This window comes from Salmo trutta, chromosome 6, assembly GCF_901001165.1.
Source record: "Salmo trutta chromosome 6, fSalTru1.1, whole genome shotgun sequence".
Lineage (NCBI taxonomy): Eukaryota > Metazoa > Chordata > Actinopteri > Salmoniformes > Salmonidae > Salmo > Salmo trutta.
The window spans coordinates 432,317-444,714 of record NC_042962.1 but is presented as its reverse complement, the minus strand read 5'-3'; the positions used below and the strand labels follow the sequence as shown (position 1 = coordinate 444,714).

The 12,398-nt window shown below is 44.4% G+C and overlaps 1 protein-coding gene across 1 annotated transcript in view; it reads right to left on the bottom strand.

The window, feature by feature from the left end:
- Positions 1–6,531: 6,531 nt before the first annotated feature.
- Positions 6,532–12,398, bottom strand: part of ptchd1 (patched domain containing 1) — a 69,435-nt gene continuing 63,568 nt past the window's right edge. The window contains exons 13-14 of the mRNA XM_029755062.1: positions 8,928–9,264; positions 6,532–7,269 (exon numbers count right to left, since the gene is read on the bottom strand). Coding sequence (XP_029610922.1) covers positions 6,669–7,269; positions 8,928–9,264 — 938 coding nt within the window. The 3' untranslated portion in view covers positions 6,532–6,668. The remainder of the gene's footprint in view (positions 7,270–8,927; positions 9,265–12,398) is intronic.

Sequence of the window (12,398 nt, the reverse complement as noted above, 5' to 3'; positions counted from 1 at the left end):
AGCTGCTGTCTTGACAGGAACTAATGGGGATCCATAATAAACCCCAGGAAGAGTAGCTGCTGCCTTTGCAGGAACTAATGGGGATCCACAGTAAACCCCAGAAAGAGTAGCTGCTGCCTTGGCAGGAACTAACGGGGGATGCATAATAAACCCCAGGAAGAGTAGCTGCTGCCTTGGCAGGAACTAACGGGGGATGCATAATAAACCCCAGGAAGAGTAGCTGCTGCCTTGGCAGGAAGTAATGGGGATCCATAATAAATACAGATAGAAACAAACACCATTGTAAATACAATCCATATTTATGTTTATTTATTTTCCCTTTTGTACTTTAACTATTTGCACATAATATGACATTTGAATTGTCTTTATTATTTTGTAACTTTTGTGAGTGTAATGCTTACTGTAAAAATGTGTATTGTTTGTCACTTTTGTTTATGATCTATTTCACTTACTTTGGCAATGTAAACATATGTTTCCCATGCCAAAAAAACTCTTAAATTGAAATTGACTTGAGAGAAAGAGTCAGATGATAATGTTTATATATTTTGCATTATTCATCTCATAAGTACAGTTGAAGTTTACTTACACCTTAGCCAAATATATTTAAACTCAGTTTTCACAATTCCTGACATTTGTCAGGTCTGCTGCCACTCCCTCCCCCTGGCGCTTGAGGGCGCCAGGCTGCCCTGCATCTCGCTGACACTGTTCCTGTCTTGTTCCATGTCCATTCCTTATTAAATGTTTGACTCCCCTTACCTGCTTAGTCTCTCCAGCGTCATCCCATGTGACACCCATGGTGTTTATACTTGCTTACTATTGTTTGTACAGATGAACATGGTACCTTCAGGCGTTTGGAAATTGCTCCCAAGGATGAACCAGACTTGTGGAGGTCTACAATTTTCTTGGCTGATTTCTTTAGATTTTCCCATGATGTCAAGACAAGAGGCACTGAGTTTGAAGGTAGGCTTTAAAATACATCCACAGGTACACCTCCAATTGACTCAAATGATGTCAATTAGCCTATCAGAAGCTTCTAAAGCCATGACATTATTTTCTGGAATTTTCCAAGCTGTTTAAAGGCACAGTCAACTTAGTGTATGTAAACTTCTGACCCACTGGAATTGTGATACAGTGAATTATAAGTGAAATAATCTGTCTGTAAACAATTGTTGGAAAAATTACTTGTGTCATGCACAAAGTAGATGTCCTAACCGACTTGCCAAAACTATAGTTTGTTAACAAGACATTTGTGGAGTGGTTGAAAAACAAGTTTTAATGACTCCAACCTAAGTGTATGTAAACTTCCAACTTCAACTGTATATACTGTATTCTATCCTATTCTACTGTATCTTAGTCTATACCGCTCTGACATAGCTTGTCCAAATATTTATATATTCTTAATTCCATTATTTTACGTTAGATTGTGTGTATTGTTGTGAATTGTTCGATATGACCGCACTGTTGGAGCTAGAAACAAAAACATTTTGCTACACCCTCAATAACATCTGCTAAACACGTGTATGTGACCAACACAATTTGATTTGAGATAGAGAGACAGCTAGAGAACGAGAGAGAGAGGTAGACAAAGAGAAACAGAGACAGCTAGAGAACAAGAGAGAGAGGTAGACAAAGAGAGAGAGAGAGAGACAGCTAGAGAACGAGAGAGAGAGGTAGACAAAGAGAGAGAGACAGCTAGAGAACGAGAGAGAGGTAGACAAAGAGAGAGAGAGACAGCTAGAGAACGAGAGAGAGGTAGACAAAGAGAGAGAGAGACAGCTAGAGAACGAGAGAGAGGTAGACAAAGAGAGAGAGAGACAGCTAGAGAACGAGAGAGAGAGGTAGACAAAGAGAGAGAGAGACAGCTAGAGAACGAGAGAGAGAGGTAGACAAAGAGAGACAGAGACAGCTGGAGAACAAGAGAGAGAGGTAGTCAAAGAGAGAGAGAGACAGCTGGAGAACAAGAGAGAGAGGTAGACAAAGAGAGAGAGAGAGAGAGGTAATGTACAGACAAAGTGAGGTGCATTAATATGAAGAGTTAGATTGATAGAAGTGATCCAACCGGTAGAGAAGTGATCCAACCGGTAGAGAATTGATCCAACCGGTAGAGAAGTGATCCAACCGGTAGAGAATTGATCCAAACGGTAGAGAAGTGATCCAACCGGTAGAGAAGTGATCCAACCGGTAGAGAAGTGATCCAACCGGTAGAGAATTGATCCAACCGGTAGAGAAGTGATCCAACCGGTAGAGAAGTGATCCAACCGGTAGAGAAGTGATCCAACCGGTAGAGAATTGATCCAACCGGTAGAGAAGTGATCCAACCGGTAGAGAAGTGATCCAACCGGTAGAGAAGTGATCCAACCGGTAGAGAAGTGATCCAACCGGTAGAGAAGTGATCCAACCGGTAGAGAAGTGATCCAACCGGTAGATGCTCGCTTCTCTTTTCCCTCCAGTCTGCAGTATGAATGTGACATCACAACTGAATACAAACAACACAAGGTACCTGAGGCCATCACATCTTCTAGTCTACACTAGGGTGTGTGTGTGTGAGTGTCCGTCACACACTAAAAGACACCAAGACCCAGAAACATGTGTGTCTTTATTCTTCTAGCCAACAGAAACATCAACAGAACACAAGACAGATCCCTGTAGAAGTCCCTAATCCAGAGTTCAGGCCAAAAGTAGTGCACTATGTAAAGAATAGGGTGATATACAGTACTGCACTGGAATACTGGAGTGCATAGGCCTATGAAACAGGGGCTAAGGGTCGATTTAGGATTCAAAAACATTTCATTTTATTCATTAGTCTGATTTCTGAGTGCAGATGTTCCTGTTGTTGCTGTATTTCTAAAGTCTGTAAAGTATTTAGAATATTTTCTCTCTGCAGCAGCTTCTCTATTACCTGTAATATGGTAATATTGTTCCTCTATTACCTGTAATATGGTAGCACTGCTCCTCTGTTAGCTGTAATACATAAGTACAGCACTGCTCCTCTACTATCTCTAACACTATCACTGCTCTTCTATTACCTGTAATACTATCACTGCTCTTCTATTAACTGTAATACAGCATCAATGCTCCTCTATTATCTGTAATACATGCCGTACATCACTGCTCCTCTATTATCTGTAATACATGCCGTATACCACTGCTCCTCTATTACCTGTAATACTGTATCACTGCTCTTCTATTACCTGTAACACATTATCACTGCTCCTCTATTACCTGTAATACTATCACTGCTCTTCTATTATCTGTAATACTATCACTGCTCCTCTATTACCTGTAACACATTATCACTGCTCCTCTATTACCTGTAATACTATCACTGCTCCTCTATTACCTGTAACACATTATCACTGCTCCTCTATTATCTGTAATACTATCACTGCTCCTCTATTACCTGTAATACTACCACTGCTCCTCTATTATCTGTAATACTATCACTGCTCTTCTATTATCTGTAATACTATCACTGCTCCTCTATTACCTGTAATATGGTATCACTACTCCTCTGTTAGCTGTAATATGTTATCACTGCTCCTCTATTATCTGTAATACAGTATCACTGCTCCTCTGTTAGCTGTAATACATACAGTACAGCACTGCTCCTCTATTACCTGTAATACTGTATCACTGCTCTTCTATTACCTGTAATATGGTATCACTGACCTCTACTACCTGTAATACTATCACTGCTCTTCTATTACCTGTAATACGCTATCACTGCTCCTCTATTACCTGTAATTCGCTATCACTGCTCCTCTATTACCTGTAATTCGCTATCACTGCTCCTCTATTACCTGTAATTCGCTATCACTGCTCCTCTATTACCTGTAATACGCTATCACTGCTCCTCTATTACCTGTAATACGCTATCACTGCTCCTCTGTTAGCTGCAATACATACCATACAGAACTGCTCCTCTATTACCTGTAATACTATCACTGCTCCTCTATTACCTGTAATACGCTATCACTGCTCCTCTATTACCTGTAATACGCCATCACTGCTCCTCTATTACCTGTAATACGCCATCACTGCTCCTCTATTACCTGTAATACGCTATCACTGCTCCTCTATTACCTATAATACGCTATCACTGCTCCTCTGTTAGCTGCAATACATACCGTACAGAACTGCTCCTCTATTACCTGTACAACTGTATCACTACTCCTCTATTACCTGTAATACGGTATAACTGGTCCTCTATTACCTGTAATACGGTATAACTGGTCCTCTATTACCTGTAATACGGTATCACTGGTCCTTTATTACCTGTTATAAGCTGGGTGGTTCAAGCCCTGAATGCTGATTGGCTGACAGCCGTGGTATATCAGACCGTATACCACGGGTATGACAAAACATTTATTTTTACTGCTCTAATTACGTTGGTAGCCAGTTTATAATAGCAATAAGGCAGCTCGGGGTTTGTGGTATACGGAAAATATACCACGGCTAAGGGCTGTGTCTATGCCGCCGCAATGCGTCGTGCATAAGTACAGCCCTTAGCCGTGGTATATTGGCCATATACCACATCCCCTCGTGCCTTATTGCTTAATTATAGAGTACCACAGTATAAGTCATAACTCCCATAAAACCTAGAAGTCAAACAGAGAAATGGTTCAAATAGTTTTCCACCATTCATTCCTCCCATAGGGGATTTTAGAAACACTTAAAGTAAGGTCTGTGTTTCGTGTAGGCCTACCCTGGTGTGACTTTTTGATAACTGATCTCTCTTGGACAAGGTGAATTTTATCAATATATTTACCCCCCCCCAAAAAATGAAACACTTATTAGCTGCTAATGTGGCTATCATAAAGAACTACAAATACCATGATGATCTGGACTAGACTGCCAAATTGAGGCAAAGGTAAGAATCTCTGGATTATCTATATAATGCTAGCTAAATGTAGTAATGAATACATTGGCTACATTTCTTTAAATGGACAATTCTGTTAACTGTCTTGTATAAGTTTTAAATTGACACAATACCTGTTAGCAAATGTGTCAGCTAGAGATGACATGCATCTTTGATGCTAATTAGCATTTTATTTGAATCTGAGAGTAAATAGAGCCAAATATATTGCTAAAAGTCACCTTGTCTTTACATGGTTATCAAAGTGTCACGCCAGGGTAAGCCTACATGAAACATAGCCCTCATTATAAGTGTTTCTAAAATCCCCTATGAGAAAAATGAATGGTGGAAAACTATTTGAACCATTTTCCTGTTTGACCACCAGGTTTTATGGGTATTATGACACCTCCACTCTGGAGCTCTATACGGTATCACTGGTCCTCTATTACCTGCGATACGGTATTTTTTGTAGTTTGGGATAAACAGATGATTCACAGGTGAATGTAACATACACAGTGTTCCACAGGTCATTAGTTACTATGACAACTGACTGACATCCCTCTCATACAGGGTTAGAAGTCTCTGATTGGACAATAGCTCATGAAGGGTTTCTGACATCACTAAAACCTTTCCTCCATTGATACAGGAAACTCTTATTGACGTCAAAGTCTCTGTGAGACCATAGTAGACCCAGTCTGCAGTAGATCCAGTCTGCAGTAGATCCAGTCTGCAGTAGACCCAGTGTTCAGTTGATCCAGACTGCAGTAGATCCAGACTGCAGTAGATCCAGACTGCAGTAGATCCAGTCTGCAGTAGATAGTGTTCAGTAGATCCAGTGTCCAGTAGATCCAGACTGCAGTAGATCCAGTGTTCAGTAGATCCAGTCTGCAGTAGATCCAGACTGCAGTAGATCCAGTGTTCAGTGGATCCAGTCTGCAGTAGATCCAGACTGCAGTAGATCCAGACTGCAGTAGATCCAGTCTGCAGTAGATCCAGTCTGCAGTAGATCCAGTGTTCAGTAGATCCAGTGTGCAGTAGATCCAGTCTGCAATAGATCCAGTCTGCAGTAGATCCAGTCTGCAGTAGACCCAGTGATCAGTAGATCCAGTGTGCAGTAGATCCAGTCTGCAGTAGATCCAGTCTGCAACAGATCCAGTGTTCAGTAGATCCAGACTGCAGTAGATCCAGTCTGCAGTAGATCCAGTCTGCAGTAGATCCAATGTTCAGTAGATCCAATGTTCAGTAGATCCAGTGTTCAGTAGATCCAGTCTGCAGTAGATCCAATGTTCAGTAGATCCAGTATTCAGTAGATCCAGTGTTCAGTAGATCCAGTCTGCAGTAGATCCAATGTTCAGTAGATCCAGTCTGCAGTAGATGCAATGTTCAGTAGATCCAGTCTGCAGTAGATCCAGACTGCAAAAAATGGGGGGGGGGGCATGTCCTAATAACTGTATGGCACTGCAACAAGAGGCAAGAAGAGAGTAACCATGGAAACAAAGCACCTCTCCATTTTTTCTCTATTTTACTCCACCCTCTCTGTCTCACTTTGTCTCTCACTCTCTTTCTCTCTACCTCTCCCTCTGACTTTTTCTCCCTTCCACTTTCTTTCTCTCTCCCCATCTATCTCTCATCTGACTTTCTCACCCTCTCTCTTCCTCCGCTTCTTCCTCTCTCTCTCTATGTGAAAACGCAACATGTTGATTCCTTGCTCTGATTGGCCACACCCCGTGAGGCGTCAGCCAACAGAGGCCAGTAGCCATGGTAACATATCCTCGGTGACCCCATCAAAACCTGTGACATCACATCCTGTTGGTCAGACGGTGGTGATCTGGTCGACCACCCTGGTGCTGTCAACCATCTCCACACACTCCACTTCCTCTCTAAGCCCCTCCCCTTCCCCTCTGTCTCCCTGTCTACTTCCTGTCTTCTTGGCGGGTGGCAGGAAGGTGAGCAGCGTGGGCAGGAAGGCCAAGGCATGGAGCGCTGAGCAGAACGCCGTCAGCACTAGGCAACGGAACAGCGAGCGTGTAAGGTTGGAGCGGACGGCGGCCAGAGGGAGCAGCGCTGCGGTGTAGCAGATCAACGTCTGTAGAGAGGGGACGCCATGTCTCTCCAACGCCAGTCTGACCCACACGGTCCGGCTGTCCCCCCGGCCAGAGGAGAAGGTGGCCAGTAGAGGACCACAGCAGTCTGCAGAGTGACCCAGTGCTGAAATCAGACATAGCACAGACACGCAGTCGAGCTCCACGCCCCACAGAGTCATGAAGCCCAGAACACCAAACTGGACAGAGAGGAGGGTGAGACTGAGCCACACTGCCACTAGGGGCTCCACCACCGCTAGAGACGACAGACCCAGCAGGAACAACACCGCCATCAGGGAGTGGCGCAGAGGAGAGCTCACCGCTGTAGCATACCTAGAGAGAGGAGGAGAGAAACAGAGAAACAGAGAGAGATGGAGAGAAAGGAAGATAAAAAGTAGGAGAGAGAGGGGGTGAGAGGGAAAGAGGAGGACAGACAGAAAGACAGGTAGAGAGGGGGAGAGGGAAAGAAGAGAGAGAGGTAGAGGGGGAGAGGGAAAGAGGAGGAGAGACAGAAAAACAGGTAGAGAGGGAAAGGAGAGGGAAAGGAGAGAAGTAGAGGGGGAGAGGGAAAGAGGAGGACAGACAGAAAGACAGGTAGAGAGGGGGAGAGGGAAAGAAGAGAGAGAGGTAGAGGGGGAGAGGGAAAGAGGAGGAGAGACAGAAAGACAGGTAGAGAGGGAAAGGAGAGGGAAAGGAGAGAAGTAGAGGGGGAGAGGGAAAGAGGAGGACAGACAGAAAGACAGGTAGAGAGGGGGAGAGGGAAAGAAGAGAGAGAGGTAGAGGGGGAGAGGGAAAGAGGAGGAGAGACAGAAAGACAGGTAGAGAGGGGAGAGGGAAAGGAGAGAAGTAGAGAGGGGGTTAGGTGAAGAGGAGGAGAGAGAGGTAGAGGGGGAGGGGGAGAGGGAAAGAGGAGGAGGGGGGGGAGGGAAAGAGAGAGGTAGAATGACAGGTAGAGGGGGAGAGAGAAAAAGGAGGAAAGAGATACAGAAAGACAGGTAGAGAGGGGGTAGAGGGAAAGAAGAGGAGAGAGAGGTAGAGAGGGGTGGGAGGAGGAGAGAGAGACAGAAAGACAGGTAGAGGAGAAGGGGAGGCGAGAGACAAAGAAAGGTAGAGAGGGGGAGGGGAGGAGAGAGAGAGGTAGAGAGGGGGAGAGGGAAAGAGGAGGAGCGAGAGACAGAGAGGGGGGGAAAGAAGAGGAGAGAGAGACAAAAAGACAGGCAGAGAGGGGGAGGGAATGAGGAGGAGAGAGGTAGAGAGGGGGCAATAGGAGGGGAGACAGGTAGAGAGTGGGGTAGAGAGGGGGAGGGAAAGAGGAGGAGAGAGAGGTAGAGAGAGAGGTAGAGAGGGGGGAGAGGGAAAGAGGAGAGAGTGGTAGAGTGGGAAGAGAGGGGGAAATAGGAGGAGAGAGAGGGGGGAGAAGTAACGAGGAGAGAGAGGTAGAGAGGGGGGAGGGAAAGAGGAGGAGAGAGGTAGAAAGGTGGGGGAGAGTTAAAGAGGAGGAGAAAGGAAGAGGGGGAATAGGAGGAGACAGGTAGAGAGAGGGGGAGAGAGGGAAAGAGAGGGAGAGAGACAGAAATACAGGTAGAGATGGGGAGAGGAGGAGAGTTAGGTAGAGGGGGAGAGGGAAAGACAGGTAGAGAGGGGGAGGGAAAGAGGAGGTGAGAGACAGAAAGATGGTAGAGGGGGGAGGGACGAGGAGGAGAGAGAGACAGAAAGACAGGTGCGGGGGAGAGGAGGAGAGAGAGGCAGAAAGACAGGTAGAGGGAGGGAACGAGGAGAGAGAGACAGAAAGACAGGTGGGGGGGAGGGAGAGAGGAGGATAGAGCGATAGAAAGACAAGTGGGGGAGGGAGAGAGGAGGAGAGAGAGAAAGACAGGTAGAGAGGGGGGAGGGAAAGAGGAGGAGAGACAGAAAGATCAGTTGAGACTCTCTCCTCTCACACACACACACACACACACACACACACAAACACAAACACACTTCCGTCCCACCTGTCCAGGTAGACGAAGGAGGGGTTGAAGATGAGAAAGCGGACGCGTGACGTCAGAGACAGACGTCTCAGCGTGTCCAATAGGACGGACATCTCCTCCCTCTTGTTCTCCGTTGTCTTGGCAACCAGGAAGACACGTGACGCTGCCATCTCTGGCTCCTCCCCTTCATCGCGCTCAGCGAAGATGATGTCATCGGCAAAATGAGCGAATTGCGGCTGGCGAAGGAAGGAGAGGCGGAGCATCCGCGTAAAGCTATCACGGGATTGGCTGGTAGTGGAGAGGTTCCGTTCTGTCAGGTAATCCAGGTAGCTTTCCAGCCAGCTGATTCGTTGGAACCCTTCAACAATAATAACAATTATATTCATATACCAATAGTAATATTTATACAGCACTTTTCATACAATATAATACTAGTTCTACAGCTGCACCATTGAGAGCATCCTGACCGGTTGCATCACTGCCTGGTACGGCAACTGCTCGGCATCCAACCACAAGGAGCTACAGAGGATAGTGTGTACGGCCCAGTACATCACTGAGGCCAAGCACCCTGCCATCCAGGACCTCTATACCAGGTGGTGTCATAGGATTTCTGGGTCATGCTACTTTCTGTTTATTATCTATGCATAGTCACTTTACCCCTACCTACATGTACATATTACCTCAATTACCTCGTACCCCTGCACACTGACTCGGTACCGGTACCCCTTGTATATAGCCGCGTTATTGTTATTTTATTGTGTTACTATTTTTCTTTTAGCTTATTTTTTTTTAAACTCCGCTTTGTTGGTTAAGGGATCGTAAGTAACATTTCACGGTAAGTTCTACCTGTTGCATTCGGCAAGTGACAAATAAAACTGTATTTGATTTGATTGTTGATTTATTTGATTACTTTAAATCACTTGATCAAAACAATCAATCGAAAGCAAGTTCCTGATAATGTGTTTTTAAAAGAGATTTAAAGAAGACCATTAGCTTTGAAGAAATAGGGTTAAAGCCATGGTGATACACTGGAAATTTTGGAAGACAAACATTTAAAATAATAATCTGGGGAGTTTTGATTGGCAGCGCCACCTAGTGGGTAATTTTCTATATTCCTCCAATCAGAGCTTAGATCTCGGTCCTGTGATCAGTCTAGCCATTTTAAAATATTTCGGAAAACATGGCGGCCATTTTTTAGATGAAGCGAGAGAAAATACCTAAAACCTAAAATCATCTCTGGTTTTGGAGTGAAATGTTGGTCATTAATGTCTCATATGTTGCCTCACTGCCATATTTGATCACAGTATGTTAGTATATACACAGTGTGTTCAGTTGGTCATGTTTAACTGCCAGACATATACACTGTAGTGCCCATGCTAATCGATCAGCCTGCTAAACGATCAGCCTGCTAAACGATCAGCCTGCTACACGATCAGCCTGCTACACGATCAGCCTGCTAAACGATCAGCCTGCTAAACGAACAGCCTGCTAAACGAACAGCCTGCTAAACGAACAGCCTGCTAAACGAACAGCCTGCTAAACGATCAGCATGCTAATCGATCAGCATGCTAATCGATCAGCCTGCTACACGATCAGCCTGCTAATTGAAGCCTATATTAAAGGGATATTTAACCCAAACTACAAAATGACATACTGATTTACTTACCCTGTAAGCAGTCTATGGAAGGTATGACAGCAGTCAATGCTTTGGTTTAGTTAGTTTCCCTGGCACTGTTTCCACATGCTAACGTTTTAGCATTTGTGGCACAAATCCCATTCAAGTCATGGGACCAATATTAGCATTTTTCCCACATCATGTACAAAACATCTATAAGTGACTTTGTTGAGCTTCACAATCAATTGCAGATACTATTGGATGATTTGGACATGATGTGCGAAAAAGTCTAAATACAAAATAGATTAAATACAGAAATCTAATTTATCTAAGTATACACACCCCTGAATCAATACTTTCTAGAAGCACCTTTGGTGGACATTATAGCTCTGAGTCGTCTTGGGTATGTCTGTATCAGCTCTGAGTCGTCTTGGGTATGTCTGTATCAGCTCTGAGTTGTCTTGGGTATGTCTGTATCAGCTCTGAGTCGTCTTGGGTATGTCTGTATCAGCTCCGAGTCGTCTTGGGTATGTCTGTATCAGCTCTGAGTCGTCTTGGGTATGTCTGTATCAGCTCTGAGTCGTCTTGGGTATGTCTGTATCAGCTCTGAGTCGTCCTGGGTATGTCTGTATCAGCTCTGAGTCGTCCTGGGTATGTCTGTATCAGCTCTGAGTCGTCTTGGGTATGTCTGTATCAGCTCCGAGTCGTCTTGGGTATGTCTGTATCAGCTCTGAGTCGTCTTGGGTATGTCTGTATCAGCTCTGAGTCGTCCTGGGTATGTCTGTATCAGCTCTGAGTCGTCCTGGGTATGTCTGTATTAGCTCTGAGTCGTCTTGGGTATGTCTGTATCAGCTTTGCACATCTGGATTTGGGAATATTCTCCCACTCTTCCTTGCAGATTTTCACAAGTTCTGTTAAGTTAGATGTGGAGTGGTGGTGAACAGCAATAGTCAAATCTTTCCACAGATTTTCAATGCGATTAAAATCTGGGCTTTGGCTGGGATTTAAGTGTCAAAGTGTCAAATGCACGTTAGTTTGCAATTTTGTTATGTAAAAACTGGCGCACTTTCATTTTCCAACCCCAACGCCAGGTTCGGTAACTTGCCTGTCTTATATTAGCTCGCTTGTGCTCACATCGGTGGGATGGAAATATTTGATGTGTGTCCTTAAAAACATGATCCAAAGTGCTAATTTCAGGCAGCGCTGATGGGGATATTTAAGAACAACCAAAAGCTGGTTTTAGTGGTAACGCAGTTGGTTATGTCATGAATTCTGACAGTGGAAACTCGGTGACGCACACTGCCCATATGAACATGGGACAACAGCAGTCTAAAGTGCTTTTGGTGCCTGTATACTGCCTATTTAGAAACATAAACATTTTATTTTATTTGGTTCAAAACCAAACATTGCCTCCCCTCCTCTCAATGAAGTTGATTTTTTTGCCTGCCCAATGCGAAGTAGTCAAGACTGTCGATAAAGGGTTTGGCTCCTGAGACCACTTGGAAATAAATCTTAATCACCTAAGCTTTATTAGGCCCACATTATTTTAGCCACGCAGGTCCCGTTTTGGATGCCCGTAAATCCCCTCCATGATGTAGGCTACCTGTCCATGCCCATCATGAACCCAGAGAACCTCGGGGAATACCGGTCAACCTCGTGGTTAGTAGTTATCTGTAACCTGTAAAAATCGATTGTTTTCCGTTTCATATGTTCAAAACACAAGCCCTTCCTTAGGCCTACTATAATGAAGGCTGGTTCCACAGCAATTATCATTTTTACCCTTGCGATTTTATGATATCATTACATTTTACATGTATTCATTGCTGTTGTTGTTGTTTAATAAAAATGGATTGCTTGTTTTTGTTAAATTTTATTAC